This window comes from Schistocerca nitens, chromosome 6 (assembly GCF_023898315.1).
Source record: "Schistocerca nitens isolate TAMUIC-IGC-003100 chromosome 6, iqSchNite1.1, whole genome shotgun sequence".
NCBI lineage: Eukaryota > Metazoa > Arthropoda > Insecta > Orthoptera > Acrididae > Schistocerca > Schistocerca nitens.
In genome coordinates, this window is record NC_064619.1 from 611,677,395 (window position 1) to 611,697,438 (window position 20,044).

General features: G+C 43.9%; 1 protein-coding gene across 1 annotated transcript in view; it reads right to left on the reverse strand.

Moving 5' to 3' along the window:
- Positions 1–20,044, reverse strand: part of LOC126263521 (neurotrimin-like) — a 91,659-nt gene that overhangs the window by 14,995 nt on the left and 56,620 nt on the right. Inside the window, exons 4-6 of the mRNA XM_049960614.1 lie at positions 17,053–17,187; positions 6,605–6,815; positions 4,484–4,492 (exon numbers count right to left, since the gene is read on the reverse strand). Of these exons, the coding sequence (XP_049816571.1) occupies positions 4,484–4,492; positions 6,605–6,815; positions 17,053–17,187 (355 nt within the window). The remainder of the gene's footprint in view (positions 1–4,483; positions 4,493–6,604; positions 6,816–17,052; positions 17,188–20,044) is intronic.

The following is a 20,044-nucleotide window of genomic DNA, read 5'->3' on the forward strand; positions in this document are numbered from 1 at the left end:
TCCTACCCTTTTTATAGGTTGCTATGACCAGGGTCTTCTTCCAGTCTCGAGGAACTTTCCGCTGTTCGAATGATCTCTGATAGCTGATGGATAAGAATAGTGCTATACTTGTAGCACAGTCAACATAAAATCTTACGGGGATACCGTGTGGGCCAGATTCCTTCCTGGCGTCTAAGAATCTTAACTGTTTTACAGTCGCAGATACACTAAACACTATGTCAGCCATCCTTGGGTTGTTCGATAATTGTAAGTGGGAATGGTGCTGCAGTACTCTACCGTAGACGAGTTTTTGAAAGCTAGGTTTAGAATTTCGGCCTTCCGTTTATCGTCGTCCGTTACATTACCCATACTGTCAGCAAGAGAAGGTACTGAATTATTTTTAGCGGTCACAGATTTTACGTACGACCAAAATTTTTTGGGGTTATTTTTAGAAACTGCAGATAAAATATTGCTTTCAAATTCGTTAAAAGAATCTCTCATTGACCTTTTGAGAGCTGCTTTCATTTCGCATGATTTCTGTTTGTCAGCAGAGCAGTGACTACGTTTAAAACGACTGTGCGAAATCCTCTGCTTTATAAGCCACTTTCTAATATATTTGTTGAACCAAGGTGGATCCTTTCACTCCCCTATATTTTTGCTAGGCACATATTTCTCTAGCACGTGATGGACAATACCTTTAAATTCCGACGTATCTCAAAGTGGCACTCAGGATCTGTTGACTGTGGCCAACAAAGCTTGCAGCTGCGTTTGGACTGCACACAACAGACACAGTCCATGTCCATCTAGCTAATATGGGATTCACTATAAGAAACTTAAGGGAACCTTCTGCCACACAAGGTTAACAGCTACACTCCAGTCGGCAGAAACGACACTCAAAATTACAAAATTATAAATATGCATGGTAGAAGCTAGATCTGGTGCTTATTTTCCTACTAGGGGCTACCTAGTGAATACTAAAGAAAAACACAGTGACCTACAGTAAACTGCTAGGGGCTATCTAGTGAATGTTATTAACGAATTAAACAGTAACCTACGGTAAGCTACACCTACTGATTATGCCTCGTATTTTTAATGCAAACAAACGTTTACATAAAAAAATTATAAAAACCGCTACTTTCAATCTATCGAGTCTAAATGACACTAAAAATTGTAAATACTGAGTATTGTATACTGACAGATGCAGGTACAAAACAAAACCTTAAGCTAACAATAAGAGTTCGGAATGTAAAGCTCAAATACGAACACTACTTAATAGGAACCGCTGGGCTTACAAATCACGATCACAAAAGCCCACCATAAGCTAAGGAATTATAGCAGACGGCGAGGTGAGTTTTAGCTTTCTGCTAACTAAACCGTATGTAAGAAGGGATCAGAAGTTGTATTATAGCACTGATTTACTCAGATTTTTTAGTTTGACACTAATTTACCACGTATTTTACGTTTTCTTAACTGTTAACGCTCGCAGGTTGCGCTAGACGAAAGTATATAATTGAGGTTAGAATTCACTGACAGTATCACTTAACTGATAATTCCGCGTATTTAACGTCAGATAAGAATGTAAACAAACGTTTGCGCACACGCGAAACCGTTCTAAACAAAACTCTGCTTTTCCTATTCAGAAGCAAATGAAAACTGAAGCCTCCAATTTATCAAGCCTATCTGACACTAATACACGTGAATACTATAGAATATACAGCAAAAACAATTAATTTGTAGCTTAATTACTTAACTCGTCACACAGCAAAGAAAAAGCGCTCGCAGCCGGCGTCAGGGCTGCCAATTCTGCAAGAATGACGCAAAACTGACCATTGTTGACGAATAGGGCAGCGGTCCATCACAGAGAATGTACGAGATAAAGCGTCCAGACGAACTTGTTGCATTTTGTGTTCTGTCGGGGATCTCTGTGGGAAGTATAATAAGAACTTTGGTTCCTCAGTCTTCATACCTCTAGAAGCGACCAGGCTCAGCCTGTTAGGATATTTGAACTCAAAGAATCATGTGCCATTATGCAGAACTTTAAGGAGTCGTTGCATAATCTCAAGATTGGCGTTTGCTGTGCAACGTCTAGCGTCCACATCATAATACGATCCCAAACTGTTAACGCTAACTCGTATGTCCAGACGCTGTTGAATCCATATGTGGATCAACTCAGTAGATATTTTGAGCAAGATAGAGCAACGGCACACGCTGCCTTGATCAACTTATCGACCATTGATGAAAACGGATAATGACTGGAGAAATATGGTTTAGGTGTGCGGTTAGGAGAGAGTAATCAGCAAAGGCAGTGCAGTCTCTGGGCCACCTCGATCGCCTGATCTCTCTCTCTCATTGTAGTCAAATATTCCTGACACACTGGAAGAGCTACAGCAGAACACCGGAAAATGGCCTTGCTGCTGTCCCTAGGCAGAGCTGCTGCAAGTGTCTATCAGTTTATTTAATCAAGCACAATGCTGCATCGAAGTCAACAGTGGCCATTTCCAGCATTTCCTGTAATGTTAATTAACAACGAACAATTCCATGTCAGTCTTACCGTAAATATTTTATGGGCATTTTTTTTTTCTTTTGGACGCCCTGTACTTCTTTGGACATGATGGTCTGCTATTGGTTTTAATGACGAACGGCATCATCCTGTGAAAATATTTGTTAGTTAAAGTGGCCTTCCACTGGGTGCCTGGGGTGGAGACTACCCAAGAGCTTATTGTCGTGAGGAGAAACAAAACTGTCCTTCTACTGGTCAGAGCATGGAATACGGGATCTGTTAATGAGACAGGTAGGTTAGAGCATTTAAAAAGTGAACTGAAAATGGTGAAGTTAGATATAGTAGGTACTAGTGATGTGCAGCTGCAAGAGGACCAGTGCTTATGTTCTAGCAATTAATAAGAAAATATGGATGCGGATGCACTACTATGAACGGCATAGTAAACATCTGATCGTAGCCCAGAAATATACTAATCCAACACCCACTACAGCGCTACAAGTTTATATGACGAATTTCTCCGCAGATGATCAAGACATTCAATGAATGTGTGACGAGGTAAATGGAATATGTTAGTAGCAAAAGGACAAGTGTGTTGTCTCTTTCATGCAGCGATTCACTTGGATGGTAGCGAATCTGCATGCAACCATCAGAGAGATGTACATGGTATATGGTTCATCAAGCCGGACGTGAGGTATCCATTGATCTATGGGCCAATCTCGATGAGCGTGTGACGACTACAATCATGGAATGGCAGATACCGATTGGGCAAGATGAGAGCTTGTAGGACTCATTCCTCGTGTAGTTCCATGTTCAACATTGTCCACTGAGTGAAATATCTCGGTATTCATCAGCAATGTACTCTGTCATCAGATCACTCACATACCACCATTCATACTGTTTTACAGAACAGGCCTCCGCTCCCCAAGTTCTGTGAAGATGTAGGGATGTGAAACGACTTGTAACCTATTGGTGATTTCATCACCTTACCACTGCTTCCCATAGATGCACATAACAGTGGAGTATGAACAGCCGACCGGCTTCACTGACGCTAGATGCTCATTCATAGGTGACAGGGTATTTCCCACTCGTCTCTGCTCCACTTATATACTTCCCTTACTGTTTCATGTGCTCACAGTGACATCAGATTCAATCTCATAGTGGACAGTGGTCATGATATTTTGATTGTCAGTGTGTGTTATATGTCAATTTGCACTTACATAAGCACTTTATGATTCCATCTTCTTTAGTAAGATTTTCATTGAACTGTATGTTTCTACAATGATATACACTATACACTTACTTCGACCCTTGTTGCTAGGTTAACTAGGGAATCAAGAGAACTGCCGAAGTTAACAGTACTGAAAGGTGTTGGATAGAATGGGAGGTGGTTAGTGGAGTGGCAGTTTAAAAAATCTGTAGAAACAGGTTGGTCTAACCATTTGAGTGATTTGCTCAGCACTTAACAAAACGGTTCAATTCATCCAGAAACACAGCAAGACCTCCCCAATATATATATATATATATATATATATATATATTCCTGGAAATGGAAAAAAGAACACATTGACACCGGTGTGTCAGACCCACCATACTTGCTCCGGACACTGCGAGAGGGCTGTACAAGCAATGATCACACGCACGGCACAGCGGACACACCAGGAACCGCGGTGTTGGCCGTCGAATGGCGCTAGCTGCGCAGCATTTGGGCACCGCCGCCGTCAGTGTCAGCCAGTTTGCCGTGGCATACGGAGCTCCATCGCAGTCTTTAACACTGGTAGCATGCCGCGACAGCGTGGACGTGAACCGTATGTGCAGTTGACGGACTTTGAGCGAGGGCGTATAGTGGGCATGCGGGAGGCCGGGTGGACGTACCGCCGAATTGCTCAACACGTGGGGCGTGAGGTCTCCACAGTACATCGATGTTGTCGCCAGTGGTCGGCGTAAGGTGCACGTGCCCGTCGACCTGGGACCGGACCGCAGCGACGCACGGATGCACGCCAAGACCGTAGGATCCTACGCAGTGCCGTAGGGGACCGCACCGCCACTTCCCAGCAAATTAGGGACACTGTTGCTCCTGGGGTATCGGCGAGGACCATTCGCAACCGTCTCCATGAAGCTGGGCTACGGTCCCGCACACCGTTAGGCCGTCTTCCGCTCACGCCCCAACATCGTGCAGCCCGCCTCCAGTGGTGGCGCGACAGGCGTGAATGGAGGGACGAATGGAGACGTGTCGTCTTCAGCGATGAGAGTCGCTTCTGCCTTGGTGCCAATGATGGTCGTATGCGTGTTTGGCGCCGTGCAGGTGAGCGCCACAATCAGGACTGCATACGACCGAGGCACACAGGGCCAACACCCGGCATCATGGTGTGGGGAGCGATCTCCTACACTGGCCGTACACCACTGGTGATCGTCGAGGGGACACTGAATAGTGCACGGTACATCCAAACCGTCATCGAACCCATCGTTCTACCATTCCTAGACCGGCAAGGGAACTTGCTGTTCCAACAGGACAATGCACGTCCGCATGTATCCCGTGCCACCCAACGTGCTCTAGAAGGTGTAAGTCAACTACCCTGGCCAGCAAGATCTCCGGATCTGTCCCCCATTGAGCATGTTTGGGACTGGATGAAGCGTCGTCTCACGCGGTCTGCACGTCCAGCACGAACGCTGGTCCAACTGAGGCGCCAGGTGGAAATGGCATGGCAAGCCGTTCCACAGGACTACATCCAGCATCTCTACGATCGTCTCCATGGGAGAATAGCAGCCTGCATTGCTGCGAAAGGTGTATATACACTGTACTAGTGCCGACATTGTGCATGCTCTGTTGCCTGTGTCTATGTGCCTGTGGTTCTGTCAGTGTGATCATGTGATGTATCTGACCCCAGGAATGTGTCAATAAAGGTTCCCCTTCCTGGGACAATGAATTCACGGTGTTCTTATTTCAATTTCCAGGAGTGTATATATATGCAGTAAACCGATTTCGGCTTTGTAGTCATTGTAATGTAGTAATAAAAAGGCATACTAGTGTATTGGTGTTCTGTGTTGACATAGTTAAAGGGGAAAAGTGTGCAGTGATTATCTTCAGTATTCTGGGTTAAATCTGACTTTGGCACTAAAAGGGGTGAATTATGATGCCACTAGAATCTTTGGTCATTTGCCAAATAGCATTAAAAGCCTGACACATAGCCAACTCACGTTTAAAAACAAGTTAAAAGTATTCCTGAATGACACTATCTTCTACTTATCAAAACTAGACATGATTGTCTTACTCTGATTGCCGCAATCGTTCTTTGAATAAAAATATGGCAGTTCAGTCTTTTATCCCTATTTTTAATTTCAAGATCGCTTTCAGGCTAGGTGCCCATCTTCAGATCATATATTGCATTTACAGAGTAACCTGTGAGTACAGAACTACTTCTGTACTGACAGCTAGCCTGGAACCGGTCTTGAAAATAAAAACTAGCGATCAAAGACTGAAATGACATATTTTTAGTTCCTTCTATTCAATGGATGAATTTTTAGATATGAAGTAGTAACTGTAGAAAAAAGTTAATTATATTGTCTTAAGAAAAGCATGTTTAAGTGACACAATCCACAGTATTATGAAATGCAAGATCTACGGAACAAGTATTAATGTATGTATTGTAGTGGCTGTCTGCGGGAGAACAGATAGTTAGTGAAGAAAGGCGAGGTGTCGTGGAGGATCCGTTGAGAGGGAAGGAAGGAGTGTTGAGATTCTGGTTGTGAAAGTTTAGGCAGTTATCAAGCAGAAGAGGAGTGAGAGGTGCTCTGTGAAAAAACAGGCAGTTAGAGAAGGGAAGTGAGTTGCAGTGAGAGGCTAACTGTGAGATAACAGGTAGACAGTGAGCGAGTGGAAGTGAGGAAGAATGAGACAATGGTTATAACACATCAGGCAGCTAGCAGAAGTAAAGTGTTATGAGAGGCTGGGTGTGAGCGACGAGGTGAAGAGTGAGAGGAAATGATGTGTGGTGAGAATCTGTCTGTGGAAATGCAGGTGGTTAGTAAGGGGAAATTAACTGTGCTGAGATGATTGGTGTGAGAGAACAGGTGGTTAATGGGAGGGAAGTGAGGTGCGGTGGGGAGATGGCTGGCCGGCGGTCTCACCTTGAGAGACGTACACGTTGATGGTGTCGGGCTCGGTGTCCGGCGCGGCGCACGTGTAGTTGCCGGAGTGGGCGCGCGTGGCGCTGGAGACGACCAGCCTGGAGTGGGTGCGCGGGCCAGGCTCCGTGATGACGGAGACGCCCCGTGGCCCGGCGCCGCCCACCGGCCGGTCGTTGTGCCACCACTGCACCGGCCGCGGCGCAGGCTCGCTCTGCCACACACCCAGCCACCGCGGGTCACGTCACTCCAGTACCGGCTGGCAACACTGCTATACTGCGCTACACCGTATGCCGGAGTCTAAGTGAATGCGAAATGCTCGACCAAAGTTCTTCAGGATACATGGAATCCGAAAGAGTATTCAATCTCAAATTTTATTATTCATCTCAATAACCGGTCACAGTCATTACGACCACCATCACATCGATGGAAGAATGAGCATATTCAAGAGTGGTTGCTTTCTTGTCTCTGTATGTTTTCGGCTATTAGATTGGTGCATAAGGTTGTAGTGTTTTTGTATTCCATATTGGTATTCTGGTTGCTATGAGTTTACTTATCCATTGGCATTTTTTATTTTTAGTTCACTCTTGCTATTTGGGCAACGGCCTTGCCGCAGTACTTACACCGCTTCCCGTGAGATCATCGAAGTTAAGCGCTGTTTGGCGTGGTCGGCGTTTGGATGGGTGACCATCCGGACCGCCATGCGCTGTTGCCATTTTTTCGGGGTGCACTCAGCCTCGTGATGCCAATTGAGGAGCTACTCGACCGAATAGTAGCGGCTTCGGTCAAAGAAAACCATCATAACGACCGGGAGAGTGGTGTGCTGACCCCACGCCCCTCCTATCCGCATTCCCCACGGAGGATGACACGGCGGTCAGATGGTCTCGGTAGGCCACTCGTGGCCTGAAGACGGAGTGAGAGTGAGTTCAAATATTCTCATTTTTTCAGTTGGGGATAGTGAGTGGAGTTGTGGGCGCTAGAAAAGCGAGAGGTACTTATAGAAATCGGAACATTTCTGACATACGTACTCTCCTGTTAAATTTCAATAGAGGATGAAAGCAGCGGAGGCATCCAAAAACACTTTTGCCGTGTATGGCGATAATCACATTCGAGAGAGCACGACAAGAAAAGGATTTCTCGTTTTAAGGAGGATCGTTTTGACATTAGTTACTGTCCACATTCAGGACGACCTTCAGGGTTTTATGAAGATCGTTTGAAGACATCAGTCCACCATTATTTACATCATTGTACTCGGCAGCTGGCAAACGTAGTGAACTGGGATCATTTCAACATCGTGCGACGTTTTCATGTACTTGAAGAAGGTTAAAAAATTGGGTGTATGGGTACCGTATGCTTTAAGCCAATCCAAAATCACGAAAATCAGCAGTTGGGCATCTGCTCATCTCTGCTTGCTCCTCATCAATTGGCTCATGAAGAGGAGCGACGACTTCTATCCTGTATCGTTCCTAGTGAAGAGAAATAGTGTCTTCATGCTAACGTAAGGAAAAGAATGGAATGGTTTAGCCCAATCAAAGTAGCAGCTGCCCGATTAAAGATCTGTGTGCATCCACAAAAGATAGTATTACGTATGTGGTTGAAAAGCGACGGTGTGGTGTACTAAGAATTGCTTCCCTGAGGTGTAACCATCACTACTGACATTTACTTTCGACAGCTGAGACGCCTTGCAGACGCAATAAGAGAACAACGGCTAGGAGGACTGAGTAAAGTGATGGTATTCCACGATAACGCCCGCTACATTCTACTAGGCTCACAAAAACCTATATACAGGAATTCAGTTGGGAAATCATTCCCCACCCACCTTATTCACCTCATCTTGATCCCTCAGATTTTCACTTTTCGCTCTCTATCGAACAACTTTCGAGAAAATTTCTCTCTGTATGAAGATGCACTCCGAACATGGCTCGATGAGTCCTTCGCCTCAAAACCACGTGATTTCTACAGTCACAAAATAGAGAAGTTACCCCAGTGTTGGCAAACTTAGTGAAGCAGAATATAGTACAGGGTGATTCAAAAAGAATACCACAACTTTAAAAATGTGTATTTAATGAAAGAAACATAATATAACCTTCTGTTATACATCATTACAAAGAGTATTTAAAAAGGTTTTTTTTCACTCAAAAACAAGTTCAGAGATGTTCAATATGGCCCCCTCCAGACACTCGAGCAATATCAACCCGATACTCCAACTCGTTCCACACTCTCTGTAGCATATCAGGCGTAACAGTTTGGATAGCTGCTGTTATTTCTCGTTTCAAATCATCAATGGTGGCTGGGAGAGGTGGCCGAAACACCATATCCTTAACATACCCCCATAACAAAAAATCGCAGGGGGTAAGATCAGGGCTTCTTGGAGGCCAGTGATGAAGTACTCTGTCACGGGCTGCCTGGCGGCCGATCCATCGCCTCGGGTAGTTGCCGTTCAGGTAGTTAGGGACAGATAAGTGCCAATGTGGTGGCGCTCCATCCTGCTGAAATATCGTAGGACTCTCCATACAGTTGATTGCGGAATTTGCAGCTCTCTGCTAGCTCTGCGAGTCGATTTTCCTGGGCTGCGAACAAATGCTTGCTGGATGCGTGCTACATTTTCATCACTCGTTCTCGGCCGTCCAGAACTTTTCCCTTTGCACAAACACCCATTCTCTGTAAACTGTTTATACCAACGTTTAATACACCACCTACCAGGAGGTTTAACACCATACTTCGTTCGAAATTCACGCTGAACAACTGTCGTCGATTCACTTCTGCCGTACTCAATAACACAAAAAGCTTTCTGTTGAGCGGTCGCCATCTTAGCATCAACTGACGCTGACGCCTAGTCAACAGCGCCTCAAGCGAACAAGTGTACAACTAAATGAAACTTTATAGCTCCCTTAATTCGCCGACAGATAGTGCTTAGCTCTGCCTTTTGTCGTTGCAGAGTTTTAAATTCCTAAAGTTGTGGTATTCTTTTTGAATCACCCTGTATATTATTGATGAGTAAAGCCTCCATTATGCGTATCTGTTTTGTTTATTAAACTGGCCCGCATCTCGTGGTCGTGCGGTAGCGTTCTCGCTTCCCACGCCCGGGTTCCCAGGTTCGATTCCCGGCGGCGTCAGGGATTTTCTCTGCCTCGTGATGGCTGGGTGTTGTGTGATGTCCTTAGGTTAGTTAGGTTTAAGTAGTTCTAAGTTCTAGGGGACTGATGACCATGGATGTTAAGTCCCATAGTGCTCAGAGCCATTTTTTTTTATTAAACTCGTGGATAAACACTACGCACTTACGCGCCAACCCAATAGTTTTATCATGTGCTATATGCCATGTAGCACCTATCTGACAACTGGCATTTGTAAGTTGGACTAATATTTTACTGTGAACCCTTTTATATGCTACAGCTATTTTTCTAATAACAGTTTTAACTCCAAAATGAGATTTTCACTCTGCAGCGGAGTGAGCACTGATATGAAACTTCCTGGGAAGTTAAAATTGTGTGTCGGACCGAGACTCGAACTCGGGACCTTAGTAGAGCACTTTCCCGCGAAAGGCAAAGGTCCTGAGTTCGAGTCTCGGTCCGGCACACAGTTTTAATCTTCCATGAAGTTTCAACAGTTTTAACTATTCAAATTTTTTGCTTATGTAGAATTTTGAACATCCTACCACTGGCTTTGCAACATTCATATGGAAACTGTGCATATGGTCAGTGACACCTCGCCATCAGGTGCCCCCTCTCCCCTCCCCGACCACCCAGTTCTTTTCACTGCAGCTGTAAGCTCAGTGCGTCAATGGCACACAGCATCACAGGCCATGAGTGTTATCAGTTTTATCATGCTTTTATATTTTGTGACAGTGCTGATCATGGCTAAAAATTATGTTTGTCCTAAAACCAATTAAGTAATTTTGAGGAGTTATAAAAGAGAAATGAAGAAATATAGAGGAAAGAGTTTTTAATTTTCGAAGTTAGCTGTTCAAAAACGGTTCAAATGGCTCTGAGCACTATGCGGCTTAACTGCTATGGTCATCAGTCGCCTAGAACTTAGAACTAATTAAACCTAACTAACCTAAGGACATCACACACATCCATGCCCGAGGCAGAATTCGAACCTGCGACCGTAGCGGTCGCTCGGCTCCAGACTGTAGCGCCCAGAACCGCACGGCCACTCCTGCCGGCCAAGTTAGTTGTTCATGGCATTTTATATTCATTCTGCAAAAATTGTTTCCATTCTGGTCTGCAGAAAATTTCGCTACATTGATACATAACAGTCAGCATTCACAGTCATAGTGTCATGTTCCACCTCAAAGAAGTACACTATATAGTGATACGGGACACCACACCGTTAGTTCGGAGAAATGCAATGGCCTTTCGTGAATAATCTTGAGGTTATTATGAGCCCAGTAGCGAAAATTTTGTTTATTCGTAATCGCGCTAAGGTGAAAATGTGCCTCACTGCTTCTGAAGAAAACCTGTCTACAGCGGTTTCTGTGCAAGAATTTGCTCACATAGGCTTCTGTGGTTGGCATATGTTAGGATCATTTCTTGAACCATCATTATGATGAAGGGACTGAAATTCAATTCTACATTCAAAATCATCCTCACACTGCAATGTGAAATGCAGCATGCAACAGCGTGTCCTCCAGCAGAACATCTTAGCCAATGCTCGACAGCTACCACCACCTGCCGCACATGTTCTGGAGTTGTGATGGATACACGTCGGCTATGAGTATCTATTGTTAGTGTGCCATCAGTTTCCTCAAACCAACAAGCAGAGGACTGAATTGCGTTCGCATTAGATACGGCTTTGTTGCTCGGAAAAGCTCTTTGCGTGGTTGTGACAGATCGGTTGTTTTCAAAATACGCACACACGTGCAAATCCCCTTTGTGCTCCGGTCCAAACCATGTTGGCTGCTGAAATGAGGTCACCGACGGAACAAAGGGAGACCACGTGACCACGTGCAACTGACCGCCTCCCCCCCTCCCTTCCTCCCACGCGCCATCGAGCAGCTATTTCTCGTACTTGCTTACACGGTTCTGCCTCATCTTTTACTAACTTTAAGGGATCAAGTATTTTTCTCAGATGTTTATCAGGTCATGTGAATGAACTTATGCTCTCGTATCGCTTGGTTATGCACTTATTCAAAAATACATACACCCTTTTTGTTTTATATCAATATGATCATGGTCATAGTGATCTAAGCCGATTACTAAATTGGATAAACAAATTTCAGACCAAAAACTGTTTTACTTTCCATGTATTCCGCAAGAATAAATAATTCATTGTTGTCATTCCGCTTATAGCTGTTAAAAATGATTTTTGTGACTGCAATTTCTACAATTTCTCATTCTCATACATGCTGAAAGCACAAATTGTCACCAAATGAAATATGGTAACAGTAAAAATAATGCAACTGAATGTTAAAACTGGAAAGGGAAATAGGATCTTAAAGTGCACTCTGTAACGTTAAGTCGTGACATGGTACAACATAGTTTCCAGCCTAGTGGTTGGGTTACTACAGCGGTGAAATGATAAGTGCGTAACAACACAGAGGGTGAGCTGAGGAGTACAAAGATACTGGTTTGTGGAACTGATATCGTATGGCTTGGATGACGCGTATCCAAAATGCACGAATTTGAACAAAGTGTGTACAGTAATCTGAATAGACTAATGTAAGTAAAACCACGAATGCAAATTAAAAGTAGGTAATAATACATAGCTACGTGTACAACTAGACAGAGTTGACATGTCATATGGTAAAAATGAAGTGATTGGCTTAGTTACGACAAAGACATTTCTCTAAACAGCAATATATGTAGGTCTAAAATGATAAATGTAATTGAGAAGTAGTAGGTAAATCAACACACGCGAGGTATGTGCACATAATTCTACATAAGGTGACATATGATGTGTATAATGTATAAGGTTGCAAAGCGCAATAAGTTTGGCATAGCCATGAATGTTTGCCAAGATCAATGAGTAAACAAAACTGCATCTGTACCTAAAATCACCATCAGCATCCTATAAGAATTTCCAGAAATAATCTGGGCATCTCCTACGGTTGATGTCAGTCTGTTCATTCTACATATGTTCCGACTGATCTCTAAAGCACTTTAAATTTTGATTTGTTTTAAGAAGTAGAGTTTGCTTCCCTTCACGCCTCTCTGAAAAACTTCTGAAGAATTTTGGGTTGTATACGTCAGTGACTCGGCAGTGAACACAGTCCGCGCATGAAACGTATTCGCGGTGCGCTGGCTGCAATGGAGTTATGTGATACGGAGCACAAAAAATTGGTGAATTATTCTGTTTGTTGTGGTTTGAAAGTTGACTTGCGGATACATTATTTATCTCGTCCATCGGCCCTATTATGGGTACCTGTGCAATTGGTACAGGAGACTTGCAATAACGCTTTATCGCGGTCTGAAAATGGGAATCATGGTTACCGAAACCGGTAATTAAGAATGGAGTTTCTGTACAGGTGATCTTGGCTAAGAAGTTCACCATCTCTTTGGCAGTGTTTAAAGATTCCTCCTGCTCCATTTATTGATAGAGCGTCGAAAGATAATCTGCAGAGATACGTACGAGCCTTAATGTCGAATACTATCTTCACAATGCACACCAAAGCAGTATGTTTCCGGTTGAAGCGTATTGCCTGATTAAAACGCGTTTTCCACGTCATTTAGCTTTAAGAGTACTTTTCATGGCATTATCAGTGTATTTCTATAAATATCGGACAAGTTGCGTTTCTGAACGCTAATCTGTTTCCAACCAGTAAACAGTGAAAAAGAATTAACTTTCTTTCCATGTTTATTATTGACTGTTTTATGGTAAGTTATTCAAGATCATGTAAGCTATATCAACATGAAAATATTTACAAACACCCATGACTGATTTTTGCAGACTAATGAATTATGCTACCACGGTTAAACTTACGTGGTAAACCCATTTATTACCTCCACGTTTTATTACCTGTGTGATTTTCGTGTGAATCAGTGACTCTGTTTGCGAGAGCTGATACTGTACCAATGATCACAACATTTGCATGTTTATTGTCTCGGTCAATCTTCTATGAGTCTATAATCTACTCAAATGTTCCTATAAGTAGATGCAGCTATTTTTCTGTGCTGCACAATGTCGTATGGAAACAATCTTAGAATGATATAACATTAGCCTCCCTGCCTTTTATACATCCACTTTTAGGAAAATATACACTGAGGGAAAAAATAGCAACACTGAAAGTAATTAATGTAGAGTAAATCAATTTTTTTAATGGACTTGTCTGGTAACTGGTTAACATTGGAAGATCACACGTTAATGTAAGCGCGAGATAAGCTATTTCAAATGTGAAATTTTGGTACGTTAATAACCGGTGTAACCGCGATAGTGTTGAGTTCAAGCATCCAGGCGTGCTTGAATTGTGTTGTTGAGGTGCCGGAAGTCACTTTGTGGGATGGAGTTCCCTGACTGATGCACTTGGTCGGTCAACACACGAACGATTAACGCTGTTTGTGGATGGCGCTGGAGTCCAGTATGTGCTCGACTGGAGGCAGGTCAGGTGATCCAGCAGGCCAAGGCAACTCGTCGACACTCTTTAGAGCATGTTGGATCTCAACACCAGAAAGTGGAAGAGTGTTATCCTTTTGGAGAACACCCCCAGAAATGTCGATCGTGAATGGGCAGTACAACAGGTCGAATAACCAGAATGACATACACTACTGGCCATTAAAATTGCTACACCACGAAGATGACGTACAACAGACGCGAATTTAACCGACAGGAAGAAGATCCTGTGATATACAGATGATTAGCTTTTCACAGCATTCACATAAGGTTGGTGCAGGTGGCGACACCTACAACGTGCTGACATGAGGAAATTTTCCAACCGATTTCTCAAACACAAACAGCAGTTGACCGGCGTTGCCTGGTGAAACGTCGTTGTGATGCCTCGTGTAAGAAGGAGATATGCGTACCATCACGTTTCCGACTTTGATAAAGGTCGGATTGTAGCCTATCGTGATTGTGGTTTACCATATCGCGACATTGCTGCTCGCGTTGGTCGAGATCCAATGACTGTTAGCAGAATATGGAATCGGTGGGTTCAGGAGGGTAATACGGAACGCCGTGCTGGATCCCAACGGTCTCGAATCACTAGCAGTCGAGATGACAGGCATCTTATTCGCATGACTGTAACATACCGCGCAGCCACGTCTCGATCCCTGAGACAACAGATGGGGACGTCTGCAAGACAACAACCATCTGCACGAACAGTTCGACGACGTTTGCAGCAGCATGGACTATCAGCTCGGAGACCATGGCTGCGGTTACCCTTGACGCTGCATCACAGACAGGAGCGCCTGCGATGGTGTTTTTTTCGGATGAATCCAGGTTCTGTTTACAGCATCATGATGGTCGCATCCGTGTTTAGCGACATCGCGGTGAACGAACATTGGAAGCGTGTATTCGTCATCGTCATACTGGCGTATCACCCAGCGTGATGGTATGGGGTGCCATTGGTTACACGTCTCGGTGACCTTTTGTTCGCACTGACGGCACTTTGAACAGTGGACGTTACATTTCAGATGTGTTACGACCCGTGGCCCTATCCTTCATTCGATACCTGCGAAACCCTACATTTCAGCTGGATAATGCACGGCCGCATGTTGCAGGTCCTGTACGGGCCTTTCTGGATACAGAAAATGTTCGACTGCTGCCCTGGCCAGCACATTCTCCAGATCTCTCACCAATTGAAAACGTCTGGTCAATGGTCGCCGAGCAACTGGCTCGTCACAATACGCCAGTCACTACTTTTGATGAATTGTGGTATGAAGCTGCATGGGCGGCTGTACCTGTACACGTCATCCAAGCTCTGTTTGACTCAATGCCCAGGTGTATCAAGGCCGTTATTACGGCCAGAGGTGGTTGTTCTGGGTACTGATTTCTCAGGATCTATGCAGACAAATTGCGTGAAAATGTAATCACATGTCACTTCTAGTATAATGTATTTGTAAAATGAATACCCATTTATCATCTACATTTCTTCTTGGTGTAGTAATTTTAATGGTCAGTAGTGTACAAATTTGCATCAGTGCGCGAAAGAGTACTCCTGCCATCTTACGAAATCGTACTCTAGACCGTAACTCCAGGTGTAGATCCAGTGTGTCTAGCATGCAAACAGGTTGGTTGTAGACCCCTCAGGTGGCCTTCTTCTAACCAAGACACGGCAATTAGTGGTACCGAGATAGAACCAGCTTTCATCAGAAAACATAACGGACCTCCACGCTGACCTCCAATGAGCTCTCGCTTGACACCACTGACGTCACAAACGGCGGTGGTTTCGGGTCAGTGGAATGCACGCTACAGGACGTCTGGCCCGTAGCTGTCCTTGAAGTACCTGATTTGTGACGGTTCGTTGTGTCACTGTGGTGCTAACGGCTGGTCAGACGGCTGCTGCAGATTCCGGTAGACGCATCAGAACCATAAGTGGAACTCAATGGTCTTCCCTCTTGATAGTGGGATGTTGCCATTCGCACTCCCGTCTTCTTGCGACAGTAGATTATGCTGATCAAAGCTGCCAGTAATCACATACAGTGGCTACATGCCTGCCAAGTCTTTTTGCAGTATCACGGAAGGAACATCAAGTTTCTCATAGCCGTATCAGACGACCTCGTTCAAAGTCTGTGAGGTGTTGATAATGGCGTTTTTGTCGCATTCAAGGCATTCTTGATTAAAATTAATTTTCCACGTCCAATCTCAAAGGTAACTACCACTCAGGATCGTTACAGCTGTAGCGTTGAAGCAAACCTGATTTCATCATCATAGTGGTGGTACTAGCGTGATTCTTACGTGAAGGGCGCGAAATATGAATAGGCATAATCTTTCATATATAGAAACCGCCTAGAAACTTTCGTTTACGTTTCACAGCTAGCTTAGTTCTTGGTGTTGCGATTCTTTTCCGTCAGTGTATATTGACAAAAATATATCAACAAACTTCGAAGTTTTGTACAGATTTCAGGAAGAAATTGAGGCTAAGAAGCTAAGTCCGAAAACGTCATCCACCGACGCTACAAAACTGAGTTGCAGAAGCCAGCCGCCGGACAACCCCGTCGACAGTAAACGTAAGTTGAGTTTCTGACACCTTTGCTGCCGCTACGCTTTGCGCCTTCCACAGCATAGTGATAGGGTTCCTCATTTACCGCGGACTCTTGAAGTTCTGCGTACTCCCAGGCCCATTGCGACGAGTTTTACTTGCAGCTCGTCAAAGTTACAAGTTACGTTTGCTGCGGAAGGGGTGTCCCAGCGACATGAGCCAGCCTTTACATCTCTCCGTTGCGCCGTTTCATGACGTTCCAGAACAAGGATTCCTACCCCCAGTTTCTTTCTCCAGGCTGCCTCTACAAACCCTCGGGTTTGTTGGAATATTTTTGTTACAACCTGTACACCCTGGGTCGATTGTGTCTACGTACATTCTCGATGATGCAGACGAGAGAGATGGTGCTGCCCTCGCCGATGTGGTACTCGCCGTTGCCCAGTATAAACGCCGTGGGCACCACCACGTGCAGGTTGAAGTAGTGCGACATCAGACCCTTGTCCGTAGCCACCTGTAACAATGTTGCTGTCAAGCAATTCGCAATGAGTTTTCCATTAACCTACTTGTTCTTATTGCTAATCAGTCCTGCAGCATTCCCATGGTCTGCCGCTTATTTTCTAAGCTCTGCCACTATTCTAAAATTACATGAGGGCGACCAAAATGTTTCCGTTCGAAGGCCACACTTAACCCTCCCCTACATGTCGGCTCCTACATACCCGCATCTTATATACCCACACTGAGTTCCCTGGGCATATAGGCTGCAGCAACATCTGAAAACGGAAACTTTTTGGTCGCCCCTTTACATTCTTTATACTCAGGAAAACTGGAATCCTAGTTCATCGATATGAATGGATCGGTTGACTCCTTTACTTTCCATAGTCAACATACGAGGGCTATTGGGAAAGTAATGTCCGATGGGGTGCTAAATGGAAACCACAGTGAAAATCCGACAAAGCTTTGCACACATGTGTTGGGCAATGTCTCTAGTATGTCCGTCGATCGCGCCACTTAGCTCTTTTCAGTTCTGAGCACACAGTGAGAACGTAAAGATGCTTAGAACAATAGTGTCTCTCGTCAAATATGAGGGCCTGGTGTGAGATTTCACCTGATGTCGTCCAGCCACATAACATAACTGTCATGCGTTTCCTTGGAAATTTGTTTTAAGGTCTTATGGGATCTAACTGCCATAGACCGTAACAAGGTGGTTTTGACCGCGTGGCTACACCGCGTGACGCGTTTACTTCTGCATGTTCTCGGCCGCACTCTGCAGGGGCAGTGAAGATGCTCCTGCAGCGTTTAATAGAGCCCGTAATTGACTCTTCATCGCTGATCACATGAACCGCTGGCTATGAAGACAATGTGCAGCCACGGACAACCACCTGTAGACCAGCTTAGAGAATTGGCAGGAAGCAAATGCGGCTGCATTCTATGACGAGGGTATTGGAAAGTTGATAGAAAGCTACGACAAACGTCTAAATCGAAGCGACGACTATGTAGAGAGGTAGCTGGAAAGTGTAGCCAACTGTTGCAAATAAAACATTTTAGATTTTCACAGTGGTTTCCATTTTGCGACCGATCGGACCTTACTTTACGTATAGGCCTCGTAGCTTAGCTCTCTGTACTCATAAAATTTTACCACATGTACAAGTCCTGATTGTCAAGCAATCCACTGTTATTCCTGTCTTCATCTTCTCCCACATGAATGCTCGGCTTTATCAAGTGATAAAATTCCCTCCTGTCCTGAATTACTTAGAAGACTTTCATTACACCTAAGTACGTCGTAAACTCAAAAACTGAAATCCCATTGCTTCTTTGTCTTATCAATCCTGTCGCATACTGGCGTGTTCTTGCACCTATACTAACATCTCCCCTTATTCCCCCACTTGCCCGTACCACAGATCCTACCCCAGGGAAATATTAACTGGCTGCACCCCGTTGACGCAAAACTTTGAGTCAACATATGCTCCCCCTCCCCCCCCCCCCTCAAAAAAGAAAAACAACCTGTCAGTAATTAGATGCTGTGAGGCAGCGGAGCTTTACTTACCTTAAAGCACGTTGTTTGTACCGTACACTGATTTTTAATTTACACTGTATTTGTAAGAAAGCGTATGAACGACATATCAACAGCGATATCTAGAGCAGATTTCAGCATTTCCGACAGATAAAAAAATAATCATTGCTTAAAAGTCGTTCCTACAAGGAATGAAATCATACAGAATGTGAAATGATGAATATACTGAAAACAATTAAGAATTTTTTTCGCCTAGTAACGCCTGCAGGTTCTTTAGCACTCTATATTTACGGTAATCAAAATTAATTGAAAGAACGCCATTATAGAAAATTGGGAAAATGGCCAAATACAATTACGCTATAGAAACAAGACTCATAAAATTCATAGTTTTGGTTATGTTGACTAATTTGCAAAATTCTCCGAGACATATCAATGGCAACAAGATAAATTATCGTTTTGACAAGAATGCAGTAAGAACAGGACTTAAAATATCTTATGCAATCAGAGTATACGAAAATATAAAAAAAAAAAAAAATCCAAATTTCGTGAAAACATATTACGCAAAAATTAAAAGAGTTAATACTGTCTTGGTGAGGTAATACAGAAGAACGGCAGTGACGGGGTGGCTAATAAATTCAAAGTCAGGAAGAAGAGAATGGCCTTTCAGTTGATTAAAGATGTATACAGAAGAGATCTACTGCCTGTCAAGGAAAATTGTCATGTAACAGTAGTAAGATATAGGACGACGTTTTACCTCCAGCTGGTTCGAATGAATGATAATAGGATATGTAAGATTTTTTTAACACGTGGATCGCAAAAAATTCTTTTTGGTGCAATTGGCTTTAAGGAATCAGAAGTGATCTGAAAGAGATGAAGGTTGAAGAATATGAAAGTCTGAAGAGAAATACATTTCGAAATTAAGTTTGAAAGTTTGCAGAGTAATGTTTCAGAGCTAGATCAGAAATGTAAGGACTATGGTATGAAGATTAGCATCTCCAAAACGAAAGTAATGTTAGTGGGAAAGAGATATAAACGTATTGAGTGCCAAATAGGAGGAACAAAGTTAGAACAGGTGGACGATTTCAAGTACTTAGGATGCATATTCTCACAGGATGGCAACATAGTGAAAGAACTGGAAGCGAGGTGTAGCAAAGCTAATGCAGTGAGCGCTCAGCTACGATCTACTCTCTTCTGCAAGAAGGAAGTCAGTACCAAGACTAAGTTATCTGTGCACCGTTCAATCATTCGACCAACTTTGTTGTATGGGAGCGAAAGCTGGGTGGATTCAGGCTACCTTATCAGTAAGGTTGAGGTTACGGATATGAAAGTAGTTAGGATGATTGCAGGTACTAGTAGA